Genomic DNA, 22,994 nt, shown 5'->3' on the forward strand with positions numbered 1-22,994 from the left:
CCAAACCCGTTTCACATCAAGAACAACCAGCAGGCCAGCCTGGGAGGAGCTAAGGGTACAAACTGGCTGGTAAGGACAAAGTAATTCAGTGAGGTAAACAGGACCAGTACCACTGAGTGAGCCATAAGTCAGGAGAAGTAGTTTTAAAAGAGATTTGTTACTTGATGGTAAGCCAATGAAGTTTAGCCAGGACTGGTGTAATGTGGTGGTACTTTTACATACCAGTCAAGATTCTGGCAGCTGCGTTCTGTGCTATTTGTAATCTATCAATTGCTTTAGTGGAAGGCCTGCAAATAGGGTTACAGTGGTCAAGCCGAAAGGTTACAAAATCTCATTGAATACAAAATCAAAATCTCAGTATCCGTGAGAGAAAACAATGAACGTTGAATCTTCTGTAAATGGAAAAAAGGGGATTTGACAATAGAAGAAATATGTGCCTCAAAAGACATTGTGGCGTTTAAGTGTACCCCAAGGTTCTGTAACAACTCAAACTCAGTACTGGAACCTAGACTGCTTCAACCTAGACTGTAAAACTAACTGAAGTAATCAGCTTTTTTTCCCTACCATTTTATATACACTACCGGTCAAAAGTTTTAGAACACCCCCATTTTTCCAGTTTTTATTGAAATTTAAGCAGTTCAAGTCCAGTGAATAACCTGAAATGGTACAAAGGTAAGCGGTAAACTGCCAGTGGTTAAAAAAAAAAGTTTAGGTTACCAAAAACTGAAAAATAATGTACATTTCAGAGTTATACAAAAAGGCCTTTTTCAGGGAACAAGTAATGGGTTAACAACTTACACCTGTTCTGCAGCAATGGAAGTAAATTAAGCCTTGAAAGTTGATGCTAACAATTCCTACAGGTGTCCTAACTTTTCTTGATTACTTACAAACCCTCTGTCTGTATAAAAGCAGTGTTGGAACAGACTGTGTTACTACACACTCTTAAGCATTATTTGGACAGTATTGTACTGCAGGAAGTAGTATATTGCTATCATAATGGCGAGAAAAGGGCAATTAACAAAGGAAGACAGACAGACCATTATAACCCTTAAAAGTGTAGGTCTTTAGAGAAATTGCAAAGAAAGCCAAGGTGTCAGTGAATACAGTTTCCTACACCATCAAAAGGCACTTGGAAACTGGAGGAAACTCTGACAGGAAGAGGTCTGGCAGACCCAAAGCCACAACAGAATCAGAGACAAGTTTCTGAGAGTCAACAGCTTGCGTGATAGGCGGCTCACAGGACAACAGCTTCAAGCACAGCTTAACACTGGTCGAAGTAAGCAAGTCTCAGTTTCAACTGTGAAGAGAAGACTTCAAGCTGCAGGTTTGACAGGTCGAGTGGCAGTAAGAAAGCCATTGCTAAGATGGCAAAATAAGAAAAAGAGGCTTGCCTGGGCCATGAAGCATCACCAGTGGACTACTGAAGACTGGAAGGTGGTCTTATGGACCGATTAATCAAAATTTGAAGTCTTCGGTTCATCACGCAGGGTTTTTGTATGCCGTCGAGTAGGCGAAAGGATGGTTCCTCAGTGTGTGACACCAACTGTCAAACATGGAGGAGGAAGCGTGATGGTCTGGGGCTCTTTTGCTGGATCCAGAGTCGGCGACTTGCACAGAGTGAGTGGCACCCTGAACCAAAACGGCTACCACAGCATTTTGCAGCACCATGCAATACCCTCTGGATACACCTAGTTGGTCAGGGGTTCATCCTACAGCAAGATAATGACCCAAAACATACCTTCAGGCTATGTCAGGACTACCTTAGAAGAAAAGAACAAGACCGTAGGCTTCAAGTCATAGAATGGCCAGCACAGTCTCCAGACTTAAACCCCATCAAGCTGGTTTGGGATGAACTGGACAGAAGGGTGAAAGCAAAGCAACCTACAAATGCAACACATTTGTGGGAACTTCTGCAACAGTGTTGGGAAGAACTTTCCGAACAATATTTGATTTCCTTTATAGAAAGAATGCCACGAGTATGTTTGGCTGTTATATCTGCAAAAGGTGGCTACTTTGAGTCCAAAATTTAGATTAAATTTTGTTAAACAAAACTATTCCATAATTTCTTTTTTATGTCCAGTTGTTTATTTGTTGTATGCTTTAATTTCAGAGTACATTGAGACATTAAACTGCATACATTTCAATAAAAACTGGTAAAATGGAGGTGTTCTAAAACTTTTGACCGGTAGAGTGTGTGTGTGTATACCGCATATAGTGATCAAAACCAGTGAAACAAAATCATTCCTATACTAACCATGCTAAAATGCTCTGCTTGTAAGAATCAAGAAATCCGCCTATAAGAATAATTTCCTAACTTCACTTTAGATCGCTAAACTAAACTAACTTCTGGTCTAACTACGGCTGGAGGGCTAAAACGTTTAGCATCCAAAACCCATTTTAAACTTACACAAGTTCACAGTACCTTTCTCCCTGAATTGTACACTTGATGCTCATTTGGGTGTACATGGCTTGTCCTTCATCAGCAGCCTTGATTGCAAGTTTCCTTTGTTGTTATTGATGACTTAATCAGCCTCAGTTGCATCCAATTCCCTGCAGTCCCGTGGCATTCTGGGAAATGTAGTCCCTGTAACCCGTCCTGGACTACAATTTTTCTCCTCCTGTAGACTTCCTCCATCGTCTCTGTCACAATATGTAAGAAATAACCCACTCCACGGTGTGCAGTAATTCTTACCTCACGCCCTGGGTGCGTTCGTGGCCTGCGGCCTTGTGCCTTCAATCACCCAGGAAGTGCGGTAAGAATTGTCTTACCGCACACCCTGTAGTTGGTTATTTTGTTTATAAAATTTTTTATAAATATTTTTTTTTATAAATATTTACACAAAATAGCATTTTTAAGGAAAAAAATCAGAAATATATTTTGTATCCTTCCACTGAGAAAAAAGTCCCTGAAGACTGTTTGATTGTAACATATTTTGTACTTTTTTATTTGCCTTAAGTATTACATTGAACATTGCCATTTATAGTAGCATTTTTTGAGATGAAATTACATTTGTGAATTGAAAGCAGATTTATTTCCCACATCTGAGGGAGGATTCATTGAACAGCCAAACACTGCACTTCACTGGCACTCAAGGGAGGGGCTCAGAGTGTTTTGTTTAGTTTTTTTGTTTATTGTAAGAAATTATGCAATTATACAAATAATTTCTGAGGCTGTTTTTACACCGATGCTGTTAACTGGCATAATTTCCCTAGATTGTAAACCAGCATTAGATTGCTGGTTTACAGCAATGCTGCAGTGCTGCAGTCCTTCCCGTCCGCGGCGAGCACAAGAGAATTCCATGCCGAACCCCAACTTGTTTAAAAACTCAACAGTTGTGTCATAAGAGAGCAGGAAAGATTTAAATTTAAGTATGTTTCTGAAATCGGAGGGTAGTGATGAGATGTTATCTGTTGTGTCAAGTTTAAGTATTGCATAGTCAGTCTCGCTAGTCAGTTTTATAATGAGCTATTTAGTTTAATAAGTAGGTGCCTCTGCAGCATATACAGTATATTACATGCTGAGTGAGACTTGCGTTTTGATATTTCAGGTGGCTTTGGAATAGGGTTACTGCTACTGCTTGCCTCAGTTTTCTTTGTTCTGTTGACTAAATAAATACCACAGTATGTTTGGCAATTTGTCTGTAATTCTTAGGTAGAGATGAAAAAAGACAACAGATTGTTGAGTGATTTAAAATTGTTACTATTAAGGTGTTATAATATGAATAGATCAGGGAGGTAAGTTGGTCTGTGATGTCACAGCCATGTGGCAAGACAATTATTACCGCACGTTGTGTGGTCTTGTTCTGCCATTCACAGCACTTGATTCATCCAAGCCATTTTATAAATATATTCTGTATTACTTCAGTTTGGCGCCATGGCGTTTATTTTAAATTTAAATGACTGCACCCCTTAAACAAGGGCGGTGATTATATGAGGGTGGCCTTTTATTAATAAATAAAATAATTACAAACGCTGTCAGGGGGAGTACTGTACAAGCGAATCAGGAGTGTGTGTTTGTTGCTATGGGGCGGGACAAGAAGAAGAGAGAGAACGCTAGTTGAGTGTGATGCAGTTGTTTTTCTTAATGAAAAATATTACTACTTAATATCGGTTTGATTTCTTTTAAAATTTCTGTAATTTACCTGCTTTGTTTGTAATTTCTCTGTAAGAGAAACCTAAACTAAATGTTCTCATAGATAGTAAGCAAGCTTTTTTTTTTTTTTTTTTTTTTTTTTTTTAATATAATTGTACAGGACTGAGTAAAATTCCAATTGAATAAAAAACAACTAAATCCCCTACAAGAAGATACAGTGCAGAGAAAAAGTTTGTGAACCCCTTTTCACATATTCAAACCTACTAAAATGTTATTAGATCTTAATCTAAGTCCTAATAGGAGATAAAGATAACCTGATTAAACAAATGACACAAAAACATGATATGTTTTCAACCATTCTTTATCCACAAATTATTCAACCTTCAATATCCATGTGTGAGAAAGCATGTGAACCTTTAGATTCAGTAACTGGTCACCCCCTTGAGCAGCAATGACTTCAACTAAGTGTTTCCTGTAACTGTTGGTCAGTCTCTCACATCGGTTTTGAGGAATTTTGGCTCATTTCTCCTTACAGAACTCCTTCAACTTTGTGACATTTGAGGGCTTCCTTGCATGGACAGCTCGCTTGAGGTCCTGCCACAACATTTCGATGGGGTTTACATCCGGACTGTGACTAGACCATTCTAAAACGTGGAATTTCTTCTTCTGTAGCCATTCTTTTGTAGATCTGCTTTTATGTTTAGGATCATTGTCTTGCTGCATGACCTTCTTTCTGTGCAGCTTCAGCTCACGGACAGGTGGCCTGACATTCTCCTCTCAAATCTTTTGATACAATGCAGAATTCATGGTTGTGTCAATGATGACAAGCCGTCCCATTCCTGAGGCAGCAAAGTAGCCCCAAACCATCACACTCCCACCATCATGGTTGAAGGTTGGGAGGAGTTTCTTCTGTTTGAACGCAGTGTTTGGTTTTCGCCAAACATAACGTTTCTCAATGAAGCCAAAAAGTTCTACCTTTGATTCGTCTGTCCAGAGAACATTGTTCCAGAAGTTGTGTGGATCATCTATGTGCTCTTTGGCGAACTTCAGACAGGCAGCAATGTTCGTTTTAGAGAGAAGTGGTTATCCTTCCATGAACAGCATTCTTGTTCAGTGTTTTTCTGATAGTTGAGTCATGAACACTCACATTAGCCAAGGCAAAGTGGCCTGCAGATCCTTGGATGTTACTCTGGGGTTCTTTGTGACTTCCTTGATGATTTTCCGCTTTGTTGTTGGAGAGATTTTGGTAGGTTGACCGCTCCTGGGTAGAGTGACTGTGGTCTTGAACTTTCTCCATTTGTAGTCTGACAGTGGATTGGTGGAGCCCCAAATATTTAGAAATGGTTTTGTAACCCTTTCTAGACTGATGAGCATCAATAACTGTTTTTTGAGGTTCTGACAGAAATACAATGAGTTCTGGTTGTAAATCTCCCTCTCAACCTGTGAGGGTGCTAAATAGCGAAAGGAAAAGCATCTGGACAGGCTGGCCTGACAGTTCCTTTCCGAGGTCGGGAAGTCTGTCAGCCTGGATGGAAGTGAGACTCTGTTGCAGGAACATATTGACCCGGAAGGTAAATGAGGCAGCAGCTGCAAGCTATAGACACAGCTGAAACCATGTTTTAGTATTGTGGGGCGGATAACGTTTATCGTTTTGTTTTAAAAAACATGGAATTGGTTAATATAAACCCCATTGGATATTAAAGAGAAGATTTTGATTCAAGAAGGCTATCATGGTAAAACTATGGAATTTCCAAGAGTATCGTTGGGGTTCTCAAACTTTTTCTCAGCACTGTGTGTTACAAATAATAATAATAATAATAATAATAATAATAATAATAATAATAATGCATGGTTGTTCGCAAGCAGCACATTGTGTCACTTACAGTTTCATGAAAGAAAATATCCCATGCATGAAATGTTGCTGTTAAACTCAAACATCATCAGCTGGTTAACCCTGCCTTCTTTCATAGATTGACGTTGTTCTATAAACACTTGGCCGTAAGAAGAAACGCTTCTTTCAGTATCTACAGAATTGGTAACAACTGACAAATGCATTTTAGCCTTTCCTGTTAAATTGGGAAATAATTCTTCAGCTTTAATCCAAAATTCATTCAGAGTCATTCTACTGCAGTTGTCTTTTGCATATGGTTGGTATTTGTCCATTTCTGATTTACAGTTGGCATCAAATCCTGGAATAGAGTATAATGTGAGTTGACTAACCTTACTGTCATCAAAGTTATGAGCTGGTTAGTAAAAAGTGGGAGTTTTTTTGCATTGATCCAGGTTGTAGTAATTAGTCAGTTTTTCAGGAACATCATGTAAGGTTTTTACACATTGTTTGTTTATTGCGGCATCTGTGCTGTGTACCTCTTGTGCCATTGCTTGGTATGTATTTATTAATTCTGCAACTTTATTGTATGTTTGATGGACTCTCACTTCACGGCTTTCAAACCACTGAATCAGATCCACCAGTCCCTTGTAATGCGTCGCAATTAGGAAGAGTTGAGATTTTAAACTTTACACATCTTTAAGCAATTTCTGGAAGTCCTTTTAACACTACAGTGTTTGGTGAAATGTGCATTTCATTTTCCTCGAAGCCTGCTTAAAAAGGGATGTATTTGGAGAGATATTCATCAGTAGAATACCAAGTGCCCCATTGTGTTGGCATGGCTGTGGTGGCAACTTTAGGGGTAAAGTACAGCCTCCTTGTTGGATTGCTTCTGTCAGGTGGTCTTTAAAACATAGTTTTCCGCGTGGGTAATGTTTAAAACATTTTTTAAACGGTTGCAACCAGCTTGTCTGCTTTCGGAAAATTATATGCCCAGATATTGCTGGCAAAGGCTATTTTGTGGGCATTCCAAGTCAAATGTAGTGTATTTGGCAGTAAACCTTGAAGAATGTTATTGTATGCCTTGATTATGTAACTGGCATTATCAGACAAAAATCTAGTCACGTTGTTAAAATTAACTTAAAATGAGTTTTAAACATTTCACAGTACCCTGTGCCACCGATGAGTAATTCAGAGAGCAGATTAACTGTATTGGGTAATACTACTTTCAATTCGAAGGTATTCGATAGTCCTTGGAGAACAAACAAAATATGCAAAACATCTTTACATTTGTAGACTCGTCAGTAACTACAGATACACTGTCAGACACCTTTACCAGTTGTACAATTTTCATCTTGTGCAACTCAACAATTTGGGGTAGCTATTTCCTTCTCAGTTGACCTGCTGTTGGAATTACTCCTGCATTTATTACATGTTTGTTCAGAAATGCACGTAGTGTGGAATTATCATTTTTTCTTGGGGAATATTAGCACAAACAAATGCCTCTGTCAAATTGAAAATAACATCTCGTTGTCGTTTATAATTTTCTTTCCCCTTAAGTTTTTTACTGGAGGACGCTGTCCTATAGCTGTCAATCTTTGATAAGAACATAAGAATATCAGAAAGTTTACAAACGAGAGGAGACCATTCGGCCCATCTTGCTTGTTTGGTTGTTAGTAGCTTATTGATCCCAGGATCTCATCAAGCAGCTTCTTGAAGGATCCCAGGGTGTCGGCTTCAACAACATTACTGGGGAGTTGATTCCAGACCCTCATGATTCTCTGTGTAAAAAAGTGCCTCCTATTTTCTGTTCTGAATGCCCCTTTGTCTAATCTCCATTTGTGACCTCTGGTCCTTGTTTCTTTTTTCAGGTCAAAAAAGTCCCTTGGGTCGACACTGTCAATACCTTTCAGAATTTTGAATGTTTGAATTAAGTCGCAGTGTAGTCTACTTTGTTCAAGACTGAATAGATTCAATTCTTTTATCCTGTCTGCATATGACATGCCTTTTAAACCCAGAATAATTCTGGTCACTCTTCTTTGCACTCTTTCTAGAGCAGCAATAAACTTTTTGTAGCGAGGTGACCAGAACTGAACAGAATATTCAGGATGAGGTCTTACTAATGCATTGTACAGTTTTAACATTACTTCCCTTGATTTAAATTCAGCACTTTTCACAATGTATCAGAGCATCTTGTTGGCCTTTTTTATAGCTTCCCCACATTGTCTAGATGAAGACATTTCTGAGTCAACAAAAACTCCTAGGTCTTTTTCATAACATCCTTCTTTAATTTCAGTATCTCCCATATGATATTTATAATGCACATTTTTATTTCCTGCATGCAGTACCTTACACTTTTCCCTATTAAATGTCATTTGCCATGTGTCTGCCCAGTTGTGAATCTTGTCTTGATCATTTTGAATGACCTTTGCTGCTGCAACAGTGTTTGCCACTCCTCCTATTGTTGTGTCGTCTGCGAATTTAACAAGTGCTTACTATACCAGAATCTAAATCATTAATGTAGATTAGGAATTGCAGAGGACCTAATACTGATCAGTAAATACAGTATAATCGTAAATCTCGAAAAACTACTTGCTTCTAAATCTTTTGTAGTCATTTTTGTATTACTTTAGTATAAATACATATTAACTTGGATTCATATGTTGTTTTTTCTGACTTTATGTGAACGAAAAGACACACATTTGCCTGTTTTCCCATTGGAAATAGTGATATTTTGAAATGTCACTGTCCTGGTCACAAAAGCAAAGTTTGTGGGGAATAATAGCCATTTTCTATACTTTTGAGGCATAAGCAATTAGGAAATAACACTTACTACCCAGGAACCAAAAAAATAAAAAAATTGTTACACGGTGTTATCGATGTTGCATCCTCAAAAAAATCAAGCAGGTTAGTTAGACACGATCTCCCTTTCCTAAAACCATGTTGACTGTCTCCCAGGATACTGTTACCATATAGTTAATTTTCCATTTTGGATCTTATTATAGTTTCCATAAGTTTGCATATAATAGAAATCAGGCTTATTGGTCTGTAGTTACCTGGTTCAGATTTGTTTCACTTTTTGTGGATCGGTATTACGTTTGCAATTTTCCAGTCTGTCGATACAACCCCTGTGTCAAGAGACTGTTGCATGATCTTGGTTAGTGGTTTGTAAATAACTTCTTTCATTTCTTTGAGTACTATTGGAATGATCTCATCCGGCCCAGGGGATTTGTTTATTTTAAGAGCTCCTAGTCCCTTTAACACTTCTGCCTCGGTTATGCTAAAGTTATTTAAAACTGGATAGGAACTGGATGACGTGTGGGGCATGTTGTCTGTACCCCCATTTGTTAAAAACTTGTGAAAAGTAGTCATTTAATATATTTGCTATTTTTTTCTTCATCTATGATTTTGCCATTTGTATCTGTTAGACATTTAATCTCCTCTTTGAATGGTCTATTGCTGCTGTAATATTGGGAAAACATTTTGGAATTGGTTTTAGCCCCCTTAGCAATGTTCATTTCTATTTCTCTCTTGGCCTTTCTAACTTCTTTTTTGACTTGCGTTTGCAGTTCTGTGTACTCTTTCTGTGTACTTTGTTCTTGGTCCCTTTTAAACGCTCTATAAAGTGCCTTTTCGCTGAAATTTTTTTTTTAATTGATCTATTAAACCATTTTGGCAATTTAGTTTTACATTTAGATTTGTCTACTTTAGGGATGTAGTTGTTTTGCGCCTCTAGTACTACATTTTTGAAGAACAGCCATCCTTTTTCTGTGGTTGTATACCTTCATAGTTTGCTTTTCTAAAATTGTAAACTTTAGCTTTAGTCATTACTTTTGGGGTTTTAAAAAGCACTTCAAATGAGACCATGTTGTTGTCTGAGTTTGCTAGTGGTTCTCCGACCTCTGTTTTAGTTATTCTGTCATGCCTCCCCTCTAGTCGGTGCCTTGACAAATTGTGTTAGGAAGCATTCATTTGTCATTTTCACCATTTCAATTTCGTCCATCGTGCTACCCACCAGGTTTTCCCATTTTATATGGGGGAAGTTGAAATCCCCCATTAGTATGACTTCCCCTTTTGCTAAACGCATTCCTATTGTCATTGTATAACAGATTATTTTGCTCGCCGTCTGAATCTGGCAGTCTATAGCATGCTCCTATTATTATGCCCTTTTAATTTTTGTCCATTACTCTGACCCATATTGATTCGGCTTTATTTTCTTTGTCCAGGTTTAACACCTGGGCTTTTAGACTGTTTATGTATAGTGCTACCCCTCCACCTCTTCTGTCCTGCCTGTCTTTCCTATATAGTGTATACCCACAAATATTATGGGGACAAATATAATATACCAAGTTTCTGTAACACCTATCACATCATAGTTACTTGTTAGTGCAGTAGCTTGAAGTTCTAAAATTTTGTTTCTGATACTTCTAGCATTTAGATAAATACATTTAATGCTTGTCTTAGCTGAGTTGTTGTCCTTGTTTTAATGTGGTCTCCCTTCTGTTTTTTTTGTTGATTTCTCCCCCCTTTCTAGTTTAAATGCTTCTGAACCTGCTCAAGGATCTTTTCTCGAAGTAGATTTGGTTCCCTTTTTATTTAAGTGCAGTCCGTCCCATCTATACAGATAGTCCTTGTTGTAGAATGTGGTCCATTGATCAAGATAGGTGAAGCCTTCCCGTGTGCACCACGTCTTCAGCCTTGCGTTTAGATTAACTATTTCCAGCTGTCCATGTGGTCCTTTGCAAGGTGCCGGCAGTATCCCAGAAAATACCACAGTTTTGGTCTTGTCTTTTAATTTCCTTCCTAGCTCTCAGAATTTGTTTTGCTGTGATTTTGGTCTGTCTCTTCCAATGTTGTTTGTACCGATGTGGACGACTACTACCGGGTCGTCTCCTGTTCGTTTTAGGAGCCTGTCCACGTTCTCAGTGATGTGCGTGATGGAGGCTCCTGGAAGGCAGCACACTGTTGTAGTAAGGGGGTCCTAACTGTGAACTGAACTTGCTGTGTTTCTCAATATGGAGTCCCCAACAATCATGACCTCCCTTCTTTTTGCTGTCTGGTCCCCACTGTTAATAGGGTTCTTGATGTTGGGTTTGCTCATCAATTTTGAAGTGGCTCAAATTTGTTGGATGTTTTCATTTCTGGTGGTTGTGTTTGACAAAGTTTCTTTTTCCCTGCTTCTGCCTACCTGAACCCAGCTTTTCTGACCTTCTATCTCCCTGGTGGCTTTCAGTCTGTTAGGGGTGGTGCAGACTTCCATGAATTGTGGGTGTGCCAGCTTCTCAAGATCTTGTTGCTGTCTCATTTCTTCCAGCTCCATTTCTAGCATACTTACTAGTTTATGCAAGTCCTGGATTGTGCGGCACTTTACACACATGTGGTTTAGCTCTGCTGGGTTTTCTCGGATTTCCCACATCATGCAGGTGTCACAGATTACTGGCTTGAAGACCATGTTAATTCTTTTTTTTTTTTTTTGAAGTTTAGTTTCATCTGCAGCTGTCAACAGGCTTTCAAACTGCTTCTAAACTGCTCTGCACTTTTCCACGCCTGTGCTTCTCCCACGCTGTCGCTTCATTTTCTGTTTTTCTGATGATAAATGTCGGTCTGTTGTTGGCTTTCGAGTGTGAGCCAAAGATAAATTGCAGGTTTTTGCAAAATAAATGATATCCCATCGGTGTACAGAATACCAAGTGGATATTTTTGCGCGCGTTCGCTCAATGAAATGCTTTTTGATTGCAATGTTTTTGACTCCATGTTTAGGTCTCTCTTGATTTTTCTTTTTGGTGAATTTGATTACTTTAACTTGAGTGGCTGCAGGGACATCTAGGGGATAGCTGTTGAATTACAATTGAAAAAAAAACAGGTTGCGTAAAACTGTGTCTGTGTATAAGGGCTCTACAATGTGGTGTGTGTGTAAGGGATCTACAATGTGGTGTCTGTGTGTAAGGGATCTACAGTATGGTGTCTGTGTATAAGGGCTCTACAATGTGGTGTGTGTGTAAGGGATCTACAATGTGTGTGTGTGTAAGGGATCTACAGTGTGATCCTACTTGGGAGTGTTGGTTGTAATAGTAGAGACTTTTTCTTATACAAAAACTAAGAGTAGCACCACTAATTTATAAAAATCAATTAATTTAAAAAATAGCTTACTTGAAGATATACAGCAGGGATGTCAAACTCATTTCATTCGGCGGGCCTGATCCGATACCATGGTGCTTGGCATGGGCCAGGTGACAGTTATAAAAACAGAAAGACAAACCCAAAACCTAAAAGTTATTGTATTTAACAAAAATGAGCATACATAGCATATTTACATTCCCTAAATGTTTTACTCACTGTCACCTCTTAGAACACATGTGCAAACATGCCTCCAGCGAATTCCTTCAAAACTAATTGTCATGTTGCTGCGATTGCTGTCAATCGGCGACCACATGGTTCGAGTTACGACACCAGTGATACCAGGAAAAGTTTTTTTTTGTAGTGACAAGTGTTATCGTGTCTTTAAGTGACACAATACAATAGTTAAATCTTATGTGTATTTCAATTAAAATAAAGTGTACAACACTTTTTAAAAAAAATAATCCCTGCCATTGTGTCTTTGCAATAAACAAAAGGCCATAGACATTTTTTCATAAAGTAATAACATTAGTTTTTAACTTGAGTAAACACTTCAAATAAAATGTGAAAAAGAAGGCGTTATACAATTAAATAAATAAATAAATAAATACTCACTGTTTTATTTCTGTTTTTGCATGACAGTCAGAGCAAGCATGACACTCCCCCCACTCCCCCCACGCCTACCAATAGGGCACCCCCCCCGCCCCCCCCCCCCCTCCCCCCCCCCCGCCCCCCCCCCCCCCCCCCCCCCTCCCCCCCACCAGGCGGGACGGCAGGACCCCCCCCCCCCCCCCCCCCCACTCACAGCTGCAGTGACAATAGCAAGCAGATGACAAGCAAGGGAAAGTGAGCAGTGGCTCCAGCAGAGTGAATCCCACCACTGTCCTCCGCGACAATACATAAAAAATATCATGCAGATAAAATAATTTCTGATGGACATTGACTTTGCTGAATACATGTCAAAAAAAAAAGTTTTTCAGGTATTTGTCCCAGCACTCATTTTTTTTTTTTTTTTTTTTTTTTTTTTTTTTTTTTTTTTACCTGTAACTTATTGAATAAAAATATGATATTCCGCTGGCTGGATGACATCGCTCCGGGGGCCATATGTTTGACACCACTGACATACAGAGAGGACGACAATCTAAATGGAGGGATCTCTTTCCATTGCATATAAATATCATATTTTAAAATCAGCCTTCCATTGAAAAAAGAATGGATATTAAACACACAAAATATGTTTTACTGACAATTCTACAAGATGGGAAACTGTCAGGTAAGGCTGCCACTGCGCCCTTACCTGACCCATGTTCTGACAAGGCTTTCCAGCACACACTGCTGAACTGGTAGAGTAGGTGGGTTCACTCAGACAACGTGTAGTCATGTTTGTATTTGCATTGGCACTTCACTCTTGATCAAACACACAGTAGCAGGGAGGCCGGGGGGGTATGAGTTGCTCCTCCAATTAAAACCCGGATCAGACTGCTTCATCTGCCATTGCTAGTACTGCACTGTGTGTGGTTATAGCACATAGGAGTTTACAATGGAGGCTTGTCTCCTCGGAGGGAAAAAAAAAAACTTTCTCAGTTTGTTCTTGCATTTTAGACTTTTTTTATGTTTTTATTAGTGTATATATATATAGATATATATATATATATATATATATATATATATATATATATTATATATATATATATATATATATATATGCAAAAGTTTTAGTGCAAAAGTTTTAGGTAGGTGTGAAAAAATGCTGTAAAGTAAGAATGCTTTCAAAAATAGACATGTTAATCGATTATATTTATCAATTGACTAAATGCAAAGTGAGTGAACAGAAGAAAAATCTAAATCAAATCCATATTTGGTGTGACCACCCTTTGCCTTCAAAACCGCATCAATTCTTCTAGGTACACTTGCACACAGTTTTTGAAGGAACTCGGCAGATAGGTTGGCCCAAACATCTTGGAGAACTAACCACAGTTCTTCTGTGGATTTAGGCAGCCTCAGTTGCTTCTCTCTCTTCGTGTAATCCCAGACAGACTCGATGCATAAGTATTCAACCCCCCCCTCCACACACACATTAATATTTGGTAGAGCCACATTTCGCTACAATAACAGCTTTAAGTCTTTTGGGGTAAGTATGTACCAGCTTTGCACTCAGTGTCGGAGTGATTTTGGCCCATTCTTCTTGGCAGATTTGCTCCAGGTTGTTCAGGATGGTTGGACAACACTTGTGGACTGCAATTTTCAAATAGTGCCACAGATTCTCAATGGGATTGAGATTAGGACTTTGACTGGGCCACTGTAGGACATTCACCTTTTTGTTCTTGAGCCACTCCAATGTTGCTTTGGTCTTGTGCTTGGGATCATTGTCCAGCTGAAAGGTGAAATTCCTCCCAAGCTTCAGTTTTTTAGCGGACTGAAGCAGATTCTCTTGCAGTATTTTCCTGTGTTTTGCTCCATCCATTCTTCCTTCAGTTGTAACAAGATGCCCAGTCCCTGCTGATGAGAAGCATCCCCCCAGCATGATGCTGCCACCACCATACTTCACTGTAGGGATGGTGTGTCTTGAGGCATGGGCAGTGTTAGGTTTGCGCCACACATAGCGCTTTGAGTTTTGGCCAAAAAGCTCCATCTTGGTCTCATCTGACCACAAAACCTTTTCCCACATCGCAGGGAAGCAGGGAAGCAGCTGGGTCACTCTCATGCTTTCTGGCAAACTCCAGACGTGCTTTCAGATGCTACTTTTTGAGTAACAGCGTCTTTCTTGCCACCCTCCCATACAGGCCAGTGTTATGCAGAGCTCTTGATATGATTGACTGGTGCACCGCGACTCCACTCCCAGCCACTGAACTCTGTAGCTCCTTTAAAGTGATTGTTGGCCTCTCTGTGGCTTCTCTCACAAGTCTCCTTCTTGTTTGAGCACTGAGTTTTGAGGGATGGCCTTTTCTTGGCAGTGCCTGGGTGGTGTGATGCAGCTTCCACTTCCTGATTATTGATCCAGCTGTGCTCACTGGGATATCCAAACACTTGGATATTATTTTGTACCCTTTCCCTAATCTATGCATTTGTATTACTTTATCTTTAACTTCTGTAGAATGCTCTTTGGTCTTCATTTTCCTTCAGATTCACAGCCTTACCAATGATCCTTCAACAGTGGGGTTTTTAGCCAGAAAATGTGACGTTAACTTTAATGGTTCACAGGTGTAGGCCAATGGTAAGGTAATTGTGTCCTCGTTAGGGCAGTTTCTTTCATCGGTGTAAACTGGGAGCTTCCACAGCACGGGTTGAATACTTATGCAAGCAAGATATTTCAGTTTTTTATTTTTCTTAATTATTTCCCATCATAAAACCAATGTCACCTTACAATAATTGATTCTGAGTTTCAGTGTTTAAAAATAAAATATCAAACAGACCGAAATTTCAATTCAAGAATATGAGAGAATTGGTCAGGGGTCTGAATACTTTTGCAAGCCACTGTGTGTGTGTGTGTGTAAATTAACTTTGAAATTGAGGAGACACAGCATCCCTTATCCAGAATTATTCCGGGTTTAAAAGGCATGTCATATGCAGACAGGCTAAAATAATTAAATCTATTCAGTCTTGAACAAAGAAGGCTACGTGACGATCTGATTCAAGAATTCAGAATTCTAAAAGGTACTGACAATGTCGACCCAGGGTGCTTTTTCAACCTGAAAAAAGAAACAAGGACCAGGGGTCGATCACAAGTGGAGATTAGATAAAGGGGCATTCAAAACATAGGTGGAACTTTTTTACACAGAGAATCATGGAAATCTGGAACCAACTCCCCAGTAATGTTGTTGAACCTGACACCCTGGGATCCTTCAAGAAGCTGCTTGAAAACTTTCTTATTTTCTTATCTCTCTTCAGTGACTCCTGTGTTGTCAGGTTAATAATATAAAAACTAGTGAGAAATAAAAAATACCCTTGAATTTATCAAACAGTTATCATCAATCATTGTACTCTGGATTAGAATATTAGACCAATAAGACTTCATTTCTAAGAATAGTTTTTGAACACTTTGATTTTCTTCATGACCAAGCCCTTACTTGTTGTGGACGTTCTTTAGGTAGAATCTGTATGGCACACATTTCTATGTGATAATGCTGTGAATATGAGTCAGTCTTTGTCACAATCATGTTATTTACAGTGGTGGTGTTTGTGTGCAAGTCCTTGTGAATTGAGTGGGAATGTAGAGAGAGACACAGTAGGCTGTGTGTGGGGGTGGGAGAGAGAGAGTGAAAGTGAGATAGACAGAAATAGGTCACTGAAGTTTCTGCTAAATATCCCAAGGCTATTTCTGACTCTAGCAAAGCAGTCTGAAGTCACAGCGTTTTCATCTGTGACTCTTCATTGTGGTGCTGCACCCATGCCTCACATGATGTATAACTCTGCTTCGCTTCATTGACTCCTCAGGTGAAGAAGTGCATGCTGACATGTTGGAAGTTTGTCTGGTCAGGCCAGCTGTCAGTGTAGAAAAGCTACTGGTTCTATTCTTTCAGCACTGTAGAAACGCAGCTTGTCATTCATCCATGCGGGGCTCTGCAGAATGGGTTGAGAAGTGTGTGCAGGGCTCTGCAGAATAGGTTGAGAAGTGTGTGCAGGGGTCCTAAGGGACGGTTTGAGAGGTGTGTGCAGGGGTCCTAAGGGATAGTTTAAAACGGGGGATCGCAGATAGCTCAGATTGTATTCACTTGTATTTTATAACGTGACACACAGTTAAAGATGTATTGTCTTTATACAGCTTGTATTCCAAACCTTGCTGTGAATGTCATGCTCACATTCAGCTGGCTAGTGGTTATGTGATGATTTAAAACACTTTGGGCCATATCAGTTACACAAACATATGAAATAATTTTGATACCCTATCCTTGCTTCTTAATAAAAAAACAAGTGCAACTTTCTGACAACTGAAAAATGCAGGGTCAAGGTTTTCCAGAACACTCCTCAAACTTTTTCAGTGTACCTTACTCCCTGTGCTATGAAGCTAATGGCATATCTGTTATCTTTCCGTGACAGGAGCGTACTGTCTCTCAGTTCTCGACTACGACACCACGAAAGGCCTGAATGTGAAACACTACAAAATCCGCAAGCTGGACAGCGGCGGGTTCTACATCACGTCACGGACGCAGTTCAGCAACCTGCAGCAGCTGGTCAGCTACTACCGCAGTGAGTGCAGGGGATCACATTCCAACTCCAAACATGATCCTCCCATCCCACTGACTACCGCAGTGAGTGCAGGGGAACACATTGCAACTCCAAACATGATCCTCCCATCCCACTGACAACCGCAGTGAGTGCAGGGGAACATATTGCAACTCCAAACATGATCCTCCCATCCCATTGACTACCGCAGTGAGTGACATGATCCTCCCACCGCAGTGAGTGCAGGGGAACACATTCCAACTCCAAACATGATCCTCCCATCCCATTGACTACCGCAGTGAGTGCAGGGGAACACATTCCAACTCCAAACATGATCCTCCCATCCCATTGACTACCGCAGTGAGTGCAGGGGAACACATTCCAACTCCAAACATGATCCTCCCATCCCATTGACTACCGCAGTGAGTGCAGGGGAACACATTCCAACTCCAAACATGATCCTCCCATCCCATTGACTACCGCAGTGAGTGCAGGGGAACACATTCCAACTCCAAACATGATCCTCCCATCCCATTGACTACCGCAGTGAGTGCAGGGGAACACATTCCAACTCCAAACATGATCCTCCCATCCCATTGACTACCGCAGTGAGTGCAGGGGAACACATTCCAACTCCAAACATGATCCTCCCATCCCATTGACTACCGCAGTGAGTGCAGGGGAACACATTCCAACTCCAAACATGATCCTCCCATCCCATTGACTACCGCAGTGAGTGCAGGGGAACACATTCCAACTCCAAACATGATCCTCCCATCCCATTGACTACCGCAGTGAGTGCAGGGGAACACATTCCAACTCCAAACATGATCCTCCCATCCCATTGACTACCGCAGTGAGTGCAGGGGAACACATTCCAACTCCAAACATGATCCTCCCATCCCATTGACTATTGCAGTGAGTGCAGGGGAACACAAAACTCCAAACATGATCCTCCCATCCCATTGACTACCGCAGTGAGTGCAGGGGAACACATTCCAACTACATGTTATTTATTTATTTACTTCTTAAGCGAGTTAGTTGCAGGGGATCACAATTCAAACTCCAAACATCCATCCCATTGACTACCGCAGTGAGTGCAGGGGAACACATTCAAACTCCAAACATGATCCTCCGTATCCTCCTCCCCAGTAACGTTGTGGTCCTGTTTTGGGGAACACGAAGGCCTTCACTCCATACATGAGTTAGAACCAGGACAAATTACAGATCTTGTTAATTTAGTTAGCGCCTTATACAGTAACAATCAAATCAATTACCGATAAGACAAATGAGTCAAATAAATCAAAAATCATAGAAAATTCAAATAAGCAAAATAAAGAATGCAGTAAATTAAATTCAAGAGATTTCGACTAAGTAGTTAAAGTACAGACAAATATTTGGTTATAAGAATAAATTCCATTAAGAGCACGTAATAAGTACAATAAATGGAAATAATAATTTCAAATAAGAGCAATTACAAAAATGTGAATACCTTTAAGAGTACAATCAAGTACAAGATTCAGGAAATAGTTATAATTAAGAGCAGCAGTAGACTACGGCAAGGTGTGGAGCAGTTCAGTGCGAGGACAAGCTGATGCAAGTACTGGTACAACTGGGTGACGTAGTCCATTGTAGTCGAGAGTTGTGAGGGTGATGGTGTGGCAGTGGTGACGTAGTCCATTGTAGTCGAGAGTTGTGAGGTTTTCAGATGCTGTCTTGCACGGGTGTGTCTTGAGGAGGCTCTGGAAGATGGTCAAGGTCTGAGCAGTCTTGATATCCATGGGTAGATGATTCCACCATTGAGGAGAAGGAGCTGGCTTTGGAAGCAGGGGAGGGGGGTACATCTCCATGTACCTCCCCCCTCCAGATGATATAGGTGAGGCAGAGAAGAGGATCCCCATCCATTTTTTTTTCTCGTGAATTCGCCCAGAGAAGGGCAAAACAGTGTTTTTATACACAATTTCAAAAACAATAAATTGAAAAACAGACCATCATGAAACAAAAACTAGCTACATTCCAAAACAATAAAAAGAACAAAAACCGGCACTTCAACAGAGTGGCATCCAGCTGAAACACTGACAACCAAGGCAAGAGCAACTGTGTGCCCCCCTGCCATGCTTTCCACTTGCTTTCTTTATCCTCCTCTCTCTCTGTCTCTCTCTCTCTCGCTCTGTACACACAGCAGTCCAGCCATCGCTAACATAGCTGGATTACCCACCTAGCCAGCCCTCGCACCGAATACAGCTATCGCTAACATAGCTGGATTACCCACTTAGCCAGCCCTCGCACCGAATACAGCTATCGCTAACATAGCTGGATTACCCACTTAGCCAGCCCTCGCACCGAATACAGCTATCGCTAACACAGCTGGATTACCCACCTAGCCAGCCCTCGCACTGAAGACAGCTATCGCTAACAGAGCTGGACCTAAGACACCTCAACCAGTTTGGTTGATCACATTAAGGAACATCTTGAAATCAGTCAGCCCCTCAGACTGTCTCATCTCTCTAGATCTGATAAAAGACCTTCGCTACCCCGTACAGGACAATAGCTATCAGTTCAAATCCCTACCTTTTGGAATATCCACATCTCCCAGGGTGTTCACAGAGGCAAAGGCAGTGGCAGCAGCAGCGCTAAGAGAGAAAGGGATCCATGTCTTTCCAAATACAGACGACTGGCTACTAAAGGCAAGTACAGAACACCAGACGGCAGAACACAGGGACACAGAGATAGCCCTATTCCAACACCTGGGGCTCCTGATATGCCTCAATCTCAGCTAAATCCATCTGAAGAACTCACTTTCTGGGCGCCACTTTTAACACGAGGTTAAAAAAAGTCAGACTAACCTCAGATGGAATATCAGCTCTATGCTCCCCTGCCAAAGCCTTCCAAACCCTCCTTGGCCACATCACCTCTGTTATACATCTGGTCCAAGACTCTCTCCTGTACATGAAACGCCTTCAACGGTACCTCCCAGCAGCATGGAGTCCCACCCTCCCAGACCCACCACAAGCAGCAGAGGAGGCAGTATTGGGGGGGGGGGGTCAGTCACCCACACTTTCACACAGATACCTCCTGGCTGGGACCCAGGCTGGGACCTGTAGGAAAACGGTCACTGCATCAGAGGGTGCATCACATCAACTATCTGGAATTCCTGGCACCCTTCCTCGCTGTGAAATACATCACCTCACACAGCCAGAAGATCCTCATCTTTACAGACAACACCACAGTAGTCAAGTGCATAAACCACCAAGGAAGCACGCAATCCTGGCAACTCTGCAAACTGCCCGTCAAAATATATCATTATCGTTTCTTTGGTATAGGGATTCATGTGTGGAGTTGGTCAGAACTGGCAAGAATGGTGTAATTACCTGCAAATGGATTTCTTCCACTTCGAGATGAACTTGCATTGTAACCTTATATTGCTCTGTAACACCTGTTAGTCGCCTTGGATAAAGGCCTCTGCCAAATAAATAAAAAAGACTGGAAGGCAACCTGACCAGTAGGGGTTGCTGAAGCTCACTCCAGCTGATTGTTACCAGCCAAGTTCGGCAACATGGTGCTTGTGATAGTCTCACCCTGCACCCACACAATGAGCACCTGTGGGAGTCCAAGGGATCATGTGGATACATTGGATAGCATTTCTGTATTTCTAGATTCAAAGTCATTTTACTTGTTGTTCCACCTACCCCTTGTCTTAATGCTTGCATGCAGAGTTTTGTTGCTTCAATATATCTCTTTGTCTTTGCTATATGAGCTTGTCTGGAGAATCCTCGCTCCCTTGCACTGAACAGCCTTCCTCATTCCACTGAAACCATGTGATTGTAACCTTTCAACTCCAGTCCGACCTTCTGTCTGTGTCTATGTAAATGTAGAGTAGGTGTTATATCAAGCAAGTTTACTTTCTGAAACCAGTTTTTCTAGGCCGTGGATATTCTGGCAAGGTGAAAAGGTAAATGCATCTCCCTGTGTCATCCACCAGAACACGCAGACGGACTGTGCCACTGTCTGACCGAGGTGTGCCCCACACTGAAGCCCCAGACTCAGGGACTGGCCCGGGATGCCTGGGAGATACCGAGGGAGTCTCTGCGTTTGGAACTCAAACTGGGACAAGGCTGCTTCGGGGAGGTCTGGATGGGTAAGCACTGCCAGAGACACAGAAAGAGAGATATGCACAGAGAAACACAGTGAAAGAGAGAGACAGACACACACACACACAGAGAGAGAGAGACAGAGAGAGAGAGAGAGACAGACTTTTAAGATCCTTTTTAATCATAACATCCCATTAGAATGCAGTTAGACAAAACACAACAAAATTAAGATTCCTGCTGGCTCCGGGGATCAGCCGAAACTCCAGCACATCAACAGAAAAATCCCAAAACGCTGTGTTTTCCTTAAATGTATTTTACACAAATAAAAGGATAATTAAATAAAGAAAAACACAATAAAAAAGCAAAACTATTTTTAAAATAAAAAAAAAAAAGTATATATAACCACAAAAAGATCTCCCTCCCGTCTCCCACATATCACCTCTCCTGGCACCCTTCCAGGTTATTGACCTGAACTGCACCTCGACATCGGCCAGCCCGCCTCTTACGAGTCATTAAAATGGCCAGTTTATAAAATTGATCAAATCACACCTGATTTTCATCTTAAAACTTTGTGGGACGCCAAAAATAAATAAGTATTTACTAAAAAAACATGCCCAGGCCTCGCAGGAGACCTGTAGGAGACAGATGAGTGGCCCCAGCCTTTCACATTCACTGTAAGCATGGATTACTGTCTATGCAGAGCAGAAACAGCACTCCGCTCTGATGCTGGAGTCCAGTCTGGAGAAACCTGCCAGTGGACACAATACAACGCAGGATCCTCCACTGCAGGTCCCCTTTGCACACTTGGAGAGGGGTAGCTTGTACAGGCCTCCGCCTCTTCTTCACAGACAAGCCAGCCCTCCACCTGGAGTCTACCAGCCCCTGCAGCTGGCTCGACTCAAGTGCTTTCACTCACAGCTGATAGTCTTGTGCTGTCTGCTGTGTGAAGGGTGGTCTCAAACTGTATTAATTTGCAGCAGTGTCCTCCATTTCCCCTCACCTAGTGCTGGAGACACTAGCAGCCCTGTGAAGATGGGGTCCTGCCTCTTCCCTGTTCCCCTGGACAGCTCCTGTGGGAGTATTGCTTGCTGCTCCCACCTCCACCAGCAGGGGAGCACGAGGGAAAACCGCCCAGCTGCAATGGCTGTGACGAAGGCTAACCCCAGCACCACCAATAGTCCTGGCTCCATCACAGGGAGATGTGAAGCGCCTTCATGGCGAGGAGCTTCCCTGCCACGGTGGCCTCCCGAGGGTCTGCTGCCACCATTACCTGGGGTTGCCACCTCTGCTTCACCCATGGATGCAGCGCGTCGCCACCCAGGGGTGCCTGCCTTGCCTCTCCTGGGGTCGCTGCGTGCGCCGCTTCGCCTGGGGTCGCTGCGTGCGCCGCTTCGCCTGGGGTCGCTGCGTGCGCCGCTTCGCCTGGGGTCGCTGCGTGCGCCGCTTCGCTTGGGGTCGCTGCCAGTCCTGCATGACAGCAGGAAATACTGTGGCTGGAGCCCCACAGAGGGGAGCTGCTGACCATGAAGGGGTGGGGAGGTCAGGAGACCAGCTACCCCTAGAGCAGTTTCGCTGCAAGAGATCGTGTAGCTGAAGCTCTGGAAAAGGGAGCTGCCAGCCACAAAAAAGTGAGGGATGAAGGACCGCCCACCATGGCCGCCCCCATGGACACCTTGCTTCTCCTCTTCCATGACTTTGAGAC

The 22,994-nt window shown here is 41.8% G+C and overlaps 1 protein-coding gene across 1 annotated transcript in view; it reads left to right on the top strand.

Annotated features, from left to right (window-relative positions):
• The window catches only part of LOC121319190 (proto-oncogene tyrosine-protein kinase Src-like), an 81,118-nt gene that overhangs the window by 44,754 nt on the left and 13,370 nt on the right, over positions 1-22,994 (top strand). Inside the window, exons 7-8 of the mRNA XM_041256385.1 lie at positions 17,076-17,225; positions 21,184-21,339. Of these exons, the coding sequence (XP_041112319.1) occupies positions 17,076-17,225; positions 21,184-21,339 (306 nt within the window). The remainder of the gene's footprint in view (positions 1-17,075; positions 17,226-21,183; positions 21,340-22,994) is intronic.

The sequence above is a fragment of the Polyodon spathula genome, chromosome 8 (assembly GCF_017654505.1).
Source record: "Polyodon spathula isolate WHYD16114869_AA chromosome 8, ASM1765450v1, whole genome shotgun sequence".
Taxonomy (NCBI): domain Eukaryota; kingdom Metazoa; phylum Chordata; class Actinopteri; order Acipenseriformes; family Polyodontidae; genus Polyodon; species Polyodon spathula.